The 16,666-nt window shown below is 39.1% G+C and overlaps 1 protein-coding gene across 1 annotated transcript in view; it reads left to right on the top strand.

The window, feature by feature from the left end:
• Positions 1–15,504, top strand: part of LOC119852970 (triadin-like) — a 55,345-nt gene extending 39,841 nt beyond the window's left edge. Inside the window, exons 16-17 of the mRNA XM_043511475.1 lie at positions 11,713–11,751; positions 13,009–15,504. Of these exons, the coding sequence (XP_043367410.1) occupies positions 11,713–11,751; positions 13,009–13,154 (185 nt within the window). The 3' untranslated portion in view covers positions 13,155–15,504. The remainder of the gene's footprint in view (positions 1–11,712; positions 11,752–13,008) is intronic.
• Positions 15,505–16,666: the final 1,162 nt, after the last annotated feature.

Genomic DNA, 16,666 nt, shown 5'->3' with positions numbered 1-16,666 from the left:
GGGGGATTTGCTCACGCTCCCCCACCCCCAACCCCGCCCCAACTCCACCCCTTCCCTACCCCCATTCTAACCCCTTCCCCAAAGTCCCCACCCCAACTCCACCCCCTCCATGCCCCATTGGACCCCTTCCCCAAATCCCCGCCCCAACCCCGCCTCCTGAGCGCACCACGTTCCCCTCCTCCCTCCCATCCATGCGAAACAGCTGTTCCGCGGCGCAAGCACTGGGAACTAGGGGGGAAAGCAGGCACTCTCTCGAGTGATCAACATTCACTTTTTTTCTCGAATGATCAACATTCACTCTCTTTCTTTAATGATCAACTCTTCTTTGGGGAAAAATAATAATGGCAAAATCCCAGGCATTTTTAGATATCTAAAAATTCCTCCTGGATGGTGATTTAAGAACCAAAAAGCCAGACACGTTTGGTAAAATACAGACGTATGATAACCCTAGCAGGCAGTTGATGTTTATCACCAATGGAAGCCTGTGTTAAAGGCATACGGCCTGATAATCCGTAGTCCTGAATCTTGTGTAGTCATTTACGCCACTGCAAAATGAATGTGAAATGGGTAGAAAATGATAGTGGATGAGAGTGAATGCGATGGAAAATCAGGCCCATGGATAGAGATCTGAAGGAGGAGAAAGAGAGGTCATTTGGAAGGCGAGGGTTTTCCAAGCATATGGCACAGCATGAGAAAAAATAAAGTTGAGAAGGGGACAAAGGTTGTTTTCAATGACTTATTCATACTAGTGATGTTACTAAGCATTACTTATAATGTTATGTATAAAAATGAATGTCTCCACATTTACTATAACTCTAGGGATAAACTGATCAGTTTTTTAACCAAACATTGTATGCAAGTCACAGATTTAATGCTGCACAGAGAATCTGAATAGAATTATTTAACATGCAGCTTTAGATCCAGTAATGAGATTCTGATTTGCCTAACTTTGCAGAAAGAATTTAAATAGTTGTGTTATTTATGCCTATTGGACAGTGAATTAATTTCCCCCCTCTATAACTAGGTCAAAAACATTTCTCAGAAACAAAACTGATTGGCTATATGTATTTAATAAATATGCAGAATTTGTGGCAGATCAGAAGATAAAAATCAAAGTAACTATTTAAAAATATCTCTAGAGTTGAATGATTCTGCTGCAAAAGCAAACAACAATAACAAGTGTCTTCATGTTCTTTATTACACAGTTGGTTCTTACCCCTTTGTTTGGCTGATTAATCTTCTTAAATCAAATTGGTAAATAGAAGGAAAGAAAAGTATATATGTATGTATCCATTGTGATGTTGCTATGATGCACCTTCTGGAAGAGACACTGTATAAAATGTTGTTCTCCTCCAAAAGGTTTCTAGACACATAAACTAATGCCAGAGATTACTTATCTTCACTTCAGGTGAATGTCCATGAGAATAATCCCTCTGCCACCCCTGAAATATAACTCTTCCAGTGTTTTATTCCATCTCTTCTAATAACATAACTTGTTTGGAGGCCAGAATGACAATCCAAAAAATTTCTTATCATAGATCTTGTGTCTCTAAATATTCATAAGAAATTACATAGACCTAGTGAAGCAAGACTGATCTTATGTTTCCAAAGTTCCCATTAGTGGAAGTTGAACCTATTGGAGCCATTTCAGTTACACCATGCAACCCAATGGGAACAGCTCTGCTCCGGTAATGACCACAAACACCATTGGAGGTAGTGTAGAATATTTTAAATGATTTAAATTAGACTTTACAGTACTTATCCCAGTATTCCTATTGTTGGAATTCTACAGTGAGAACCCAGGGTGGGGAGGGCATTTTAATTCAGTCTCACCTTTCCTTATAAGAAGGACTGAGGGTCCTTTTTGAAAGTACCAGGTCTTATCCCTGGCATAATTCCAGCACTGTTTCTTAAATTTACCTATACCTTCAAAGAGAAACGGTGTTATTGTGGGAGGAGTAATTCACCTGCATTAGAAAGTTAAAAGTGTAAGGTTTTGTTTTACATTGGTCAACAATATATCTGGTATTAACTTCCATTTAGTTGATATCTATTACTATCACCTTGATGGGATATTTACTGTTTGATTTTCATGTTGCAAAAAATAAATATTTAATCGTTCAGTATCTAACAGCTTTTCAGAAAATACGATGTTAATATAAAACATTAGCTGATCATGCTGGCCATAGGAATCAGTGTGCACAGACCTGTCACATCAATATGTCTAAAGTACATGATCAGAGCACAGCTTGTTCTATCAAATCACTATAGCTCTTCTTGTGGGGAATGAATACTAACGAAATCAACAGCACTGCAAGACTGCTGCAGTTAATGGAAAAACTCCCACTGACTCCCAAGGGATTTGGTTTGGGGCCTAAATTTACTTCTGTTCTGTGGGGAAATAATTCTGTGAATGATTTATCTAGTTTATTCTTCCGTTTCACAAATGAAACACGTCTGATGGCCATGTGTTGTCACTCTTGAAGAAGCTTTTTGCAAGTTTGATCAATCATACTGTACCACTCAGTTTCAGACTGTATTCTCTGATCATTGTATGCTTTGTTGAATGGTGTCTGTTTTCATCAGTTAGGTGTTGCATTATTATGTCTTGCATGGTTTATTATCTAACAGGAAGAAGTGTTTAATTAGTTTGGAGGGAGTGTTGCACTTTTGGTTCATTCACACACACACATGGTAGCTGTGTGGCTGATTATAAGAGATTGTAGGATGGAATACAGTGCATTTCTCTACACATGCAAACTGTACATCCTCTGAGTTAAACCTTCACATGAAATGGTTCCAGAATGAGTTAGCAAGCTGTAGAATTTTTTAGTCCACAGCATGACATTTTAGATACCACATGTCATGTTCAACATTATGGCTACTAATCAGTTAGGGATTCCCCTCTCTGTGGGGACATAAGATCTGCAGATGTAAAAAATGTATTTGCTCTCAGTTCAATGGCTTTCTACAGTTCATAATACAGTATTAATTATAAATAACTATTATATATTTTTAAATTACAATAGTTATAAATACATTATGAAAGCATTCTCAAACCAACCCTTCAGTTTTGCTCCCTCTATCAACTAGACGCACCTGTGGTAGAATTTAGATTTTAATTACCAAATTTGTGGATGTGATTGGTAGACAGACATCTTGGGCCAGATCCTAGCCTTCTTTTTATCTGGACATGGTGAACTCTGTGGGAAGCAGGGGGAAAGGGGACTGTAAGCCTCCATTAAGACTCCCTGATCTTCATGCCACAAGGTACCAGGCTGATCTTCATGCCACAAGATACCAGAGCATGAGGGCTGCTCTAAATTACAGCAGCTACTAAGGGCCCCATGAGGCCAAAACTGCATCTGTGGATTGATGCAACATAGGGAAATCCTGTCCATGTCCCCTCTCCTGTGGCCACACTACCTATGCCAACAGCAATAGGGGGTGATGAAGAAGCTTTTTCCTACTGGGACCATACCAGGGTCATCTCACCATGATTGGCTAAAGCAACTTTACAACTAGAATCTTCCAGTCAGTACATCGGAAAATTTCTACATCTCACTGGTGGATGTGGCTCTTAATCTTATTGGTTGAGCTGGATTTGCATATCACTTTCTTTGATGTCCACTTAGCACTTGCTGCAGTGCAGCTTTAGTAAAGAGTAATTAGTTGATTTTTTTTGCAGTCTCCAGCCATTGGTTTTTTGTTAGAATTAATATCCCATTGAACATCTACTTCGCTTTTTAAACAAAGCAGCTGTTTGCAAAGAACATTGCTTTTGTCCTAATTAAACTGACAGCCCCTTTTGAAGCACTTATTTCTTGTAATCTCAAGTACAGTATTACTGGGAGTTACATGTATATGAGTGTGTGTGTGTGTGCGCTGGTAAATCTGCCTTCAGGTTTTGCGGATTGATCTGCTTTACACCATGTTTTGTAGATTAAAAAAGGGTAGTCCCCTTTAAATTCCTGGCCAAGGTGTACTTTATTGATAACTAAACTGCTAGTATTTTGTTATCCCATCCTTACTCAAACTCCAAAACTTATTTCTTCAGCTCAGTCTAGAAACTCTGCTAGATAAGCTAGGACTGCAAACCTTTTAAATGTTTAAGAATGCTAAAACTTGTGTCTTTTTCTACTAGAACTTGATATTTGAGAGAACTTCATTGAAATGGTTGTCTCCACCATGATGGTTTTTTTTTAAAAAATGGTCATATTACTTCCTTCATTCAGTGGTGACTTTGAAGAGTGTTTGTTTCCAGCCTCAAGATTTATATCGTTATAAGCCTCAACATTTATACAGCAACCATTAAGGGTTTTTTTACATATGCTAATCAAACCCTGTTGCATAAACCTCACATATGTAAAGATTCCAAATGTGCTCTGTTTTGAGACTTTCCTTCCTTTTCTTATATAACTTGAAGGACACTGCTGTACTTTTGCCATGTATTCCATTGGACCCTTTTCTAGCCTACAATTTTGTTTTATTTTCTGTGTTGATGTAGCCGCACAGATCCCAGGATATTAGACGGACAAGGTGGGTGAGGTAATGTATTTTATTGGACCAACTTCTGTGGGTGAAAGAGTTTTCAGGTGTCTCTTCTTTCACTTCTTCAGGTGTCTGTATAAGTTAAAACTCCTTCACCCACAGAAGTGGTCCAATAAAAGATATTACCTCACCCACTTTGTCTCACTTTTTTATTTATCATTTTTTTTATTTTGGGTGTGGATTTTCTCTGTATGGTGCTCTCCAGAGAGTTGCCCGGTCTTCATAGGTGTACATTGCTAAGTCGAAAAAGAACACAGGATGTGAAAGCTAAAATACAATCTGTATGCTGCTATGTTACATGTGGTCCAACAGAATCATGCAACAGAGAGCTAGCTCAGAATTGTGGGACTTGGTAACTGACTCTTGGAGTCATAGACATAATAACACTGCACCTGATAGTGAGGTTCTGTGAAGATTTGAAAGAGCTTCAGTGAATGGTAATTTTATGTGTCCCTCCCCACTGCTCAACTCTGACCTCCTATATTGATGAATAAGGCTTGTAGTTGTCCTCTTGGTTCCATTCCATTTTTCCTCCATTGATACCTTCAAATTATCATGTCATTGTGACCTTCCCTTGAGTAGAGGGTCTTGGGAGTCTAGTTCTCTCTACAGACCATTATTGTTGTCTTGGAATTGACCAGAGTGGGTATCAAACACTGAAACAAATTGCTTCCTTGCTTTCACTGCTTCTGCGGTGCGTCAGCCCATGCTGTTTGGAGGAGAGAGAGAGTCACTGAACACGAATATATGATTCAAGCTCTCATACTCCATGTGATGTGATTGAATAGTGGCAATCCTTAGGCCAGCCCAAATACCAATTTTATATAAGTTTTTAATTAAATAAATTAAATTATCTTTAGAGTACATCTACTAAGTGGGATATGTGAACTATAGTACAGTGTTTGCCAAGATGATGGAGAGAGAGCATCTAGAGAAAGTTACTGCTGTAATTGTCATACAATATGTTACAAGGCATCAGTTTATTTTCAGGATGTGCATTCACGTACAGCATGCATTTCTTTTATTGTGTAGCCAAGACAGAAAATTAGATGTGGAAGAAATATACTCATGAGGGATAGTTTTTCCGCTGCTGTCTCTGATACAACATTACAGTGCTGAAAAATGTCATTTTAGAGTGGATGGGTGAACTGATTTGGAAAGCTTCTGACCTTTCCTGCTGATGTGTATGATGTTCCCCCATCCCCATTAAAGCATGTTGGTTGTTTCCTGGAGGGCAGACTGAGCTTGTTTTTAGGGTATCACTGAGCAATGAGAACTAAGGGGCGAATGCTCTAAGAAGAACACTCTTGTTATTGAAGAAAATGGTGAACTCGTATGTCAAATATTATTTAAAAAATTCCATTTTGTTTTAAATTGAGAAGCCAGTGTCTAAATATCCACCATATGCTGATTTGAAGGGAATAACATTTCTGCTACTGCACGAGCCCTTAACATTTAGCTTTTGGTATTCAAGATCAAATTTAATTGACAGTTATAAAGCCATCCTTTATGTTTAATAGGTACGTGCACGCACTTTGGCAGATATATGAGAAAGCAGGTGGTGAAGTTCATGCTGTTCAAAGAGGATTCCTGACTCCTTTAGGTATCCACCTCCTACAGTGCTTTCTGTGATCAGCCTGTATTTTCGTTCAGGAGTTAGAGAGAGCCCAAATAGGCAAAGTAGGAAAATAGAGGCAAATCTCCCCCAGCCCTCCCACATTGGGTAGCCAAATCAGTACTTTAGAAGAATCATTAATTTTAACATACCATAATTATTTTTTCTACATGTTTCAGTTTTGATTGTTTAATCAAAATACAGTATTTGCATTCATAATAAATGGAAAGTGATCTGTAAGAAACCAGTGAAATTATCCCTTCTTCCCTCATATTCCTAATTGATTACTAATTAGTTGCTTCTAATGCTATGATTTCTATAATGCTATGAATTTTTGTGCTTTGTTGAATTGTTTAATATTATTAGGGAAACAACTTAATGGAATAATTTGGTTCAAATGTCAAGGCTCTAGTAACAAAAATTACTAATGATTGTTTCCCTCATACAGTCTCTAATTTTTTCTACATGTTTCAGTTTTGATTGTTTAATCAAAATACAGTATTTGCATTCATAATAAATGGAAAGTGATCTGTAAGAAACCAGTGAAATTATCCCTTCTTCCCTCATATTCCTAATTGATTACTAATTAGTTGCTTCTAATGCTATGATTTCTATAATGCTATGAATTTTTGTGCTTTGTTGAATTGTTTAATATTATTAGGGAAACAACTTAATGGAATAATTTGGTTCAAATGTCAAGGCTCTAGTAACAAAAATTACTAATGATTGTTTCCCTCATACAGTCTCTAATTTTTTTATTCTGACAAGCCTACCACCATTTTCTCTGAACAAAACTACTTCTCTTTAATAGAATATATCTCCTACGTGACCTGCTTCTCACTTTCATGCAGTGCTCTTATTCACAAAGAAATGGGACTGGAATCATAGAAAAGTAGGGCTAGAAAGGATCTTGAGAGTTCTACTCTTTTTATCAAAGAAACAAACATTTCTTCAGTTTAGGTTTAGGGAAGTTTGTCTTTTCTTCCTGTATCAACCGAACACCGAATAGACAATGAAGAAAAAATCAGATTGTTTTATTCCACTGTAATTACACAGCGCTTGTCCTGTTGTCCTTACACAGACAAAGCTCTCATTCCTTACCTGAGTAAGGACTTCAGTGGTAGAGCTGTAGAATTAAAGTTCATGGAATCGTCGGACTGGAAGGGACCTCAAGAAGTCATCTAGTCCAGTTCTCTGCTCTCATGGCAGGACTAAGTATTATCTAGGCATCTTTTATTTTGCAGATTTTTTATGTCCCAGAAGGCTCAAAGTACAGAGTTAAATCTGTGTTATTTAAAATTACAGTGGATTAGCATGATGGCCCAGATCCTTAATGGTATTTAGGCCCCTAATTCCTATTGGTCCAATGGGAGTTAGGATCCTAGATATTTTTGAGGATCCAGGACTGAGACCTTATATCTAGTATGCAGTGTAGTTGTCACTGTGTCAATTCCAGGACATTAGAGAGACAGGTGGGTGAAGTAATATCATTTATATATAACTTGTGTTGGTGAGAGAGACAAGCTTTTGATCTTACACAGAGCTCTTCTTCTGAAGGTAGCAGTGCACATGCCTGGAGGTGGAAACAAAGGTGCCTAGGGAATCTAGTAAACATAAATTCCCCACGGGTAAAGTTTGTAGATGACCCAAAAATTGGGGGAGTGGTAAATAATGAAGAGGGGAGGTTCTCTGATACAGAGCAATCTAGATCTCTTGGTAAATAGAGCAATCTGATTCTGGGATTTATGTGCCTAAAGTGGCAGTTAGACCTAAGTCTCTCTGTGAACCTAGCCCCAAGTATTCATTTAATTTGTTACTGTGTTGATTGTTTTTGTTTTCTTAATGGTAGGTTTAGTTTTAGTTTATTTCTGAAGACTACCAATAAAAAAATCAAAAGCTTACATGGAGGGTCAGGAATAGAATATCACATAGATAGATTCATAGATACTAAGGTCAGAAGGAACCATTCTGATCATCTAGTCCAACCTCCTGCACAATGCAGGCCACAGAATCTCACCCACCCACTCCTATGAAAAACCTCACCTATGTCTGAGCTATTGAAGTCCTCAAATCATCGTTTAAAGACTTCAAGGAGCAGAGAATCCTCCCTCAAGTGACCCATGCCCCATGCTACAGAGGAAGGCGAAAAACCTCCAGGGCCTCTTCCAATCTGCCTTGGAGGAAAATTCCTTCCCGACCCCAAATATGGCGATCAGCTAAACCCTGAGCATATGGGCAAGATTCACCAGTCAGATACTACAGAAAATTCTTTCCTGGGTAACTCAGATACCACCCATCTAATATCCCATCTCAGGGGATTAGGCCTATTTACCCTGAATATTTAAAGATCAATTAATTACCAAAATCACGTTATCCCATCATACCATCTCCTCCATAAACTTATCAAGTAGAATCTTAACGTCAGATAGATCTTTTGCCCCCACTGCTTCCCTTGGAAGGCTATTCCAAAATTTCACTCCTTTGATGGTTAGAAACCTTTGTCTAATTTCAAGTCTAAACTTCCTGGTGGCCAGTTTATACCCATTTGTTCTTGTGTCCACATTGGTACTGAGCTTAAATAATTCCTATCCCTCTCCAGTATTTATCCCTCTGATATATTTATAGAGAGCAATCATATCTCCCCTCAACCTTCTTTTAGTTAGGCTAAACAAGCCAAGCTCCTTGAGTCGCCTTTCATAAGACAAGTTTTCCATTCCTCGGATCATCCTAGTAGCCCTTCTCTGTACCTGTTCCAGTTTGAATTCATCCTTTTTAAACATGGGAGACCAGAACTGCACACACACAGTATTCCAGGTCAGGTCTCACTAGTGCCTTGTATAACGGTACTAAAACCTCCTTATTCCTACTGGAAATACTTCTCCTGATGCATCCCAAGACCGCATTAACTTTTTTCACGGCAATATCCCATTGGCGGCTCATAGTCATCCTCTGATCAACCAATACTCCAAAGTCCTTCTCCTCCTCCATTACTTCTAATTGATGTGTCCCCAGCTTATAACTAAAATGTGGATGGAGCATCCAGGCTCATATACTGGAGTATTACTACTAACATTGTGTCAAGTATCAGGGGGTAGCTGTGTTAATCTGTATCCACAAAAATAACAAGGAGTCCTTTTTGTCTTTTACTACTAACATAGAAACGGGAAATGGATGTGCTGCTCCTGTGAGCAGAGCACACCAGGATATTAGGACTTAGTAGCAATATTATGGATACAGCAGCACCTGGCACAAATGTAGAATGTTGCCATGATCTCATTTCTAGTATAATAGATAATATATATTCTGTAGCATATATTATTGTGTGTAGAAAAAAAGAGAAACACTAAAACAATACACGTAACAAAAAGGATCATTCTGAAAACCACTTCCCCCGCTCCTGTTTTTTAGGAGTAGTGTTCCTACTATAAGGCCTAGATCCTTAAAGGTATTTAGGAGCCTAGCTCCAGCTGAATTCAGTGAGGGTTAAGCATCTAAATACCTTTGAGAATCTGAGCCTTAATGCTTATCTTTGCTTATACTTGCTTTGCTTGCCTAACAAATGTGAAAGATGGCGATGTTTACAAAGACAGAGAACGCAATTTTTCATTGATTGAAAAGTAAGAAAATGTGCCATTTTCTCAGAAATGGAAAAAGGAAAAGAAAACAAAGTCGCTACAGATACTTTACCAGCAAGGGGGTAGGAAGAGAGATAGCAGTCATTTGCAAAATGACTACTTTAGAGCTGCTGCTGATTGGCTTGGTCAAATTTAAAGGGCCAGCCCCAGAAAGGCAAGTTGGAGGGGAAAAAAGTTCCACTGGAAATATCCTCATATTGCAGTATATTAATTCAGTTGTATAGCTTCCTGGTTTATTAAACCTTGTACACTGATAAAAATACCTACTAAGTCTCCTTTAAGCTGTGAATCAGCTTACTGTATTCACACTGGAATGTATGTACTTTCTTCTAGGGGCCAAATCTGCTTAATTTACTCCTGCTTTGACTTTACCCTTTGAGCAAGAGGCAGTGTGCTGCAGAAGGGAAAGCCCCACAAAGCATTGTGCCAGCCACTCAGAAGCACAATTCCTCCAGAGAACGTCTCATATTAGTGGGGGGAGGGTCGTCTGCAGTAGCACTTCACAGGGGGCAACATGCTCCTCCTACTATTATAGCCAGCCGCTTCTGCTGTCTGTCTGGTATGTGGGGAAAGAAAGGGAGCCCTGGCTCCAACCATTTTCTTATGGAGGGAGTGTCAGGCACAAAAACTTCTGCTCTCCCTTCCACCGGCAGAGGCACAATCTGGGTATGTTTTTTTACAGTGACAAAAGAAGGATCTTAACCTACCTATCTTCTGCACAGCTGGGGAGGAGGGCATGTAGCCATACCTGACTTAGAGGAACAAGAACTGGTCCTTTATATGCAAGGAGTTCCTTGATTAGCCTAAAATTTGTTGAAGCTTTTTAAACACAATAAATAACAGATCACCTGACCTCTGGTCAAAATATACAACATTCTGAGGTTGAATACAGCATAAACTAAACAAATAAGCTAACTAAACAGAAGAAACCAACTTAACAAGGAACTCAGGAATAACAGAATCTAGCCCATTGTCATGCTGTCTGATACATTTGATTCAGAATGATCCTAAATATGTGACAGATCTTCCAAGCACTTTGAGATTTTTACCATTCTTTTTTTCAGCTGCTACTTTTCATGTTTAGTACCAAGGCATATCCTATCTAACCACTTCCTAAAGGCCAGATTATCTAAATTCTTCTAGGGGTCTCCCCCTGTCCCCCAATAATTTAGTGGCTACTAACTATAGCTTTTAAATCAGACTTTTAAGTGAAATGACATATAAATCAGAAGAGCTGATGATAGTAGAATGATCAGTTTTAGTATAACTTTACCAGAAAATTCTGTTGTATTATTTTCTCTGCTCCTACAAGAGCTTTGTGTAAAATTACTCTTATCATAGACCAGGGGGGCCAACCATATTGATCCTCTGGGCCACATAGGACAATATTCAGAAGTTCAAGAGCCAGGGCACTCCTGGTGGGGTTTGGGGTTTCTGCCCCATGAGAGGCACCTGGTGGAGCTCAGAGCTTCAGTCCCACTCCTGTTGAAGCCCTGAGCTGAAGCCCTGAGACCCCCTTTCCTGCTGGCAGAAGCCCCTACCCCACCACCCTGCTGCAAGGCAGAGGTCCTGAGCTACCCCCCCCCAAGTGTGGTAGGTGGAGAATGGAGGCGGGAGCATGGGGGAGGGGGGCAAGCTGCACTTTAACTGTTTAACTGTAAAAGAGCCACACACAGCTCGCAAGCCACAATTTGGCTACCTCTATGGTAGACCATACTTGCACCTGGAAACATGCACAAAGTAGGAGAGTTTAAATTCCAGTATTTATAGCATGTTGGGTACTTTGTCACTTTAAATATCTTTAAATATAATAGTTATTGGAACTAGCAAGTGCATGACACCCTTGTTGCCTGATTGGTAAAACAAAAAGAACCAGCTATTGACTTACTTTCTTATTTTTATATCCATTAGAAGAATATGCAGAAATAATTTCCTTTAAAAAAGACAAAGGTGAGTTTGCAATTGGTGACTTCCTTGGTGTACATTATTTTTCCTTATAACAATCGGTGTCAACTGGATATTTTGTTGGATAGGCGATCTAGTCATTTTCAGAAGCATCAAATGTATCTAGCACAGTTATCAAGTGTGGTATTGAGCTGGATAAAGAACTAACCTTCCTGCGCATCAGGCAAAAAGACCAGAGAGGGAAAAGTCACTAGAGTGAATACACTTGCATTTGTGACAAACTGTGCTGTGCTCCTCCATTTGATGGGATTTGGCAGTCAATAAACTGACTTTGCATTAGAGTTTCTGTTAGGGGAAGCCCTGCAGTCTGTTTCATGTTAAACAGTTATTCTGAGGAGATAAACTTTCTTATATTGAATGAACAGGAAAGAATAAGATATAGGCATCAGAAAATCAATTGTATGAGAACTAATTTCTATCTAGTGCCAGCATTTCTCCTTTCATTTTCCCAAACATGTAATTGACTAACAGTCATTCCATGAAAAACTTTAATTCCAGAGTGCAATCAACATTCAAATGCAGTTACAAAATTCAACATTCCTGACAAATTTGGTATTTTATCTTTTGACTTTGAGTGGAAAGACCATATTCTTCTGATTCTTTAGAAGAGCTGAGAAGGTAATGGAAAAAAAGTATGACTATAAAAGGCTGAGTCTCAAGTGGCACAAAGGTAGCAAAAATTCCCTACATATTAAAACCTTGGGAAAGAAATACTTCCACATATGATGCCAAAGTTCTGAAGGAATGATAGGGTTGGTCATTTGGAACAATTATTTGCGTATCTCTGACCCTGAACATTTGATAGAACTCTTCAGAGCATTCAGAATGGGTCACTGAATTAGAGAGTCATGAAATGGATGCTTGGGTTGAAGGGCCTTTAAATACATACAGTGAAGCCATTCCAGGAAACAAATATTCGGACATCTAGACAGAATATATCTAAGGGAAATAATAAATTTATGTGGGAATGTTGAATATAATATGGACCACTCTCAGTTATGCTATAAAGGTCTCAAAGCGCTCAGAACATATTGACTTTAGCTAAAAGTCCCATTCAGCTTTTCCTCTTGATGATTTAGAGTCTAATTTCTTACCATGTTACTCCAATGTTATGCTACTGTAACACAGTTGAAGTTAATGGAGTTACACGAGCATTAAACTGTAGTAACACAGTGATGAATCAGGTTTACCATCTGGAAACTGTACATATTAACAAATTGTTTGTCTTCTGTGTTTCCCTAGCTCCAGTCCGCTTCTTCCAATGTGTCTTCCTCGATGGATACAATGGATATGGATTACAATTCCCCATTACTCCAGCTCCCAGCCATGAAAAGAGTCCTGGTCATCCAAAGACTTCAGGGCGGAAGTCAAAGACACCAGGACAGTAGAGAGACATGTGACCTATGTATTTTTGAGACTTCGCACTTTATCCCTTCTACTGAGGTCCACAGTAACTACAGTGGTACTTGTTACTGTAGAAATGTGATCCAGCATATCTCAGGCACCTGGAAACATTTTTTACTGTTGTCTGGTGCTGAGGGAAAAGAAGTGGTGGATGAACACTATTCATCCAAACAATACTAATATTGTTCTTGAGGGAAGGCTGTGGTGTTGAAATAGTGTTTGTCAGATTGTGCAGTTTGTTTGTGCATGTGCATTTTCCTGCCTCTTCTGCTCTTCTTATTTTCCCCCTACCTGTTCTGAATTCAAGTACATCTATTTTCCATGTAGTAATTTTTAAAGAGCAAAAAATATAAATGCAAGGCTTATTTCAGTAAGATTTTTGCAAGATTACCTGGAATCCTAAATCATATCCTGTCAATGTTCAATCAGATCTCTGACATGGAAAAAGCCTCAGTAAATCTGAAATATGTGCTCCATGACTGGTGCTATTTTTATGCATAGTTGACCAGTTTAGAATGAAGCTCACATCTTACCTTTAAGCTGCTCAGTATACCATAGTAAGGTTCACGATCCAAACTGTTAATGATCAGTATTTACATTTAAGTTGAAGGCAAGCAATAAAAACTTGCTATATTTTTCCCTTATGTGTACGTAAAATCATAACACCTCACTTTCCTTCTCATTTTGAGATCTGGGGAAGTGAGCCAAGGTGGTGCTGTCAAAGGAGAGGTGAAGCAAGGAGGTAAACTGTAAAGATCTCATGAGTGGGAAGGAAATTCTTTTACTTCCTCTGTCTCTTCTTGGACAGTTATTATCAATTCAGCACAGACTGCAGATAGATCATGCTGGCCAATCATTTGTTAGAAAAAGTTAGACAGGAAGCTATATTATCAGACACTACTTGTGAAACAAAATCAAATTTTCAAGTAAAAATGCCAACATAATATAATCTTGGAGTAATCAACAAAAACAGGGCACGTGCAAGAAATCTTGATGGTTAATTTTACTAGATGAGCTGGAAGGCCTTATAAGTTAATTGCTAGGCCTCCATCAAAGTGCACTGTATTGTCAATTACTTTTAGGATGCGTGCTGCAAGTAAACATGCCAGTCCTCAACCATCTTGTTTATTTCTTCAGATAGTGTGGAATATCTGTTAAAGAAAAGGGATGCACTGGTACTTGACCTATGTGAAGTTGTCTGATTGTAAATTAGTGTTGTGATTGTCTGTACATGTCTAGCAATGTAAATAATAATGCATTTTTGCAAGCTGCTATTTTTCTTCCTTATTATATTTATGAATTTAATCTGTGAAACATGCAGCTGTGATCCCAGTTTCATAGTTACCATCTGAAATACCATGAATTTTAACATGGTAACTCATGAAATAAATCTGCTCACACCTGTAAACCATATATAGCTCTTTTTTTTTTCAGTATAGTGCAAGATAACGTCACCATAAAACCGATGCTTATCTCGATAGGAAGATTGACTTACATGGGTTTCAGATAACTATATCCCAGAAGGACTCAGGCAATTTATAATGGGATGTGGAGTTTTTTTACCTCTAGGTCACTGAGTCAGATTGGTAATGGCTGAAAGTTGTTGCTTTCTGATTGATGTTCAGTGGCCTATGTGAAATGAATTCTTGGTCTTAGCACACTCTGTGTTATGCAGGTACCTGCCTCTCAAAATCTACCATCCCACTAGATGTCCTTGACAGCCATTTAGAAACTCAACTCCCATCTTGTGTCTAGGGGTTGTTCTTCCCAATCAGGAAGGGGACACATTGGGGATGTGGGTGTAGAGTGCTCTGACTCTGCAGTAACCAGAGCTGTAAGCCTGGAACCTTTCACTATGAACAGCCAACTCCCATGATTTTTTTCAGCAGGCCTTTTTTCCCCCCAGGGGTCCACATCCCCTCAATGTATCTTTTGTGTCTCACCACAAATTGTGTGTATTTCAGTGTGTTGTTACACAGGTTGCTGTCCTATGATTTTCCTACTAAGGCTGTCTTAATGAAGGGATTATAACTTTCAGAAGGTCAGCTCATTTAATTCATAGCTTTATCCAATTCAAATGATCAGCATGATATTTTAATTTTTTATATAGTCACAAGCTGTTGGTTTTTTTAGCTTTTTCTGGCACTTAATTTCCCTTTCTGTTCATGATGACTTGGCTGTTTCTCCCATTGTGATTTCATTTGGGAAAGTACAAGAATGTTTTTTAAGAGCCTGTTCCTCTAGCACAGTGGTTCCCAAACTTGTTCTGCCGCTTGTTCAGGGAAAGCCCCTGGCGGGCCGGGCCGGTTTGTTTACCTGCCGCATCTGCAGGTTCGACCGATCGTGGCTCCCAGTGGCAGCGGTTCACTGCTCCAGGCCAATGGGAGCTGCTGGAAGTGGCGGCCAGTATGTCCCTCGGCCCACACCACTTCCAGCAGCTCCCATTGGCCTGGAGCAGCGAACAGTGGCCACTAGAAGCCGCAATCGGCCGAACCTGCGGATGCGGCAGGTAAACAATCCGGCCCAGCCCGCCAGGAGCTTTCCCTGCACAAGCAGCGGAACAAGTTTGGGAACCACTGTTCTAGCATTTCAATTAAATATCAGATTGGCTCTGAAGAAGTAAAACATTTGATCTTTGCTTCAATGGACAAGTGATGTAAATCTGACCAAAGACAATCACTTCCTAATCTTGGCCACTGACATGAAAACTACTGGACGCTCCTCAGTAAAAATGGCAGTCATTTTCCTTGGGCCTTCATAAACTGAGTTTATCTGAAACCTTAACAATGCATTACTTGAATTGCATGGCTTTACTTAAATCAGATTGAAATGTTATTAAAATGTATGCTTATTCTCATCAGTTTTGGAAAATAAAACATATCTGCCTCTGACTATGGGATTTTTTTTTTATGAATCCAAGAATGGGGAAAAAGGATTTGTAAAGGTAACTTGGTTCACCCATGTTGTGGGTGCACACAAGCCTTCTTAATTCAGGAAAGAGTATCTTTCTGCATGGGGGATATGCTTGATGGGCAGTTTCCTTTTAGAATCATAGAAGATTAGGGTTGGAAGAGACCTCAGGAGGTCATCTAGTCCAACCCCCTGCTCAAAGCAGGACTAACACCAACTAAATCAGCCTCACAAGGCATAGCAAGATGAATCCTTTCTACCATACGTCATTCCTGGATTCCGCTTTAGTTTGTAGAAGGCTTAATGACAGGTCTACATAAGAATTGTACAAATAAATGAAAATTATTATTAAAATGTTCATATAAAACATATTAAACCACACACAAATGTTCTTTCCAGTGACTAGTCAGTAGTCTCCACAATGGGCAGTATGGCTTCTTACCAGCAGACAGAAAGAGACAAGGATAACAAAACTTCATAACATCTGCCCTTATGAAGGGAACTGTATCAATGCAGCAATCCAGTTGACTAGGTAGAAGCTTCCACTGAGGAGGATTTTGTCTATTATTTTCTATCTTGTCAATAT

Source organism: Dermochelys coriacea, chromosome 3 (genome assembly GCF_009764565.3).
Source record: "Dermochelys coriacea isolate rDerCor1 chromosome 3, rDerCor1.pri.v4, whole genome shotgun sequence".
Classification (NCBI taxonomy): domain Eukaryota; kingdom Metazoa; phylum Chordata; order Testudines; family Dermochelyidae; genus Dermochelys; species Dermochelys coriacea.
This window is presented reverse-complemented; position numbering and strand designations above follow the sequence as displayed.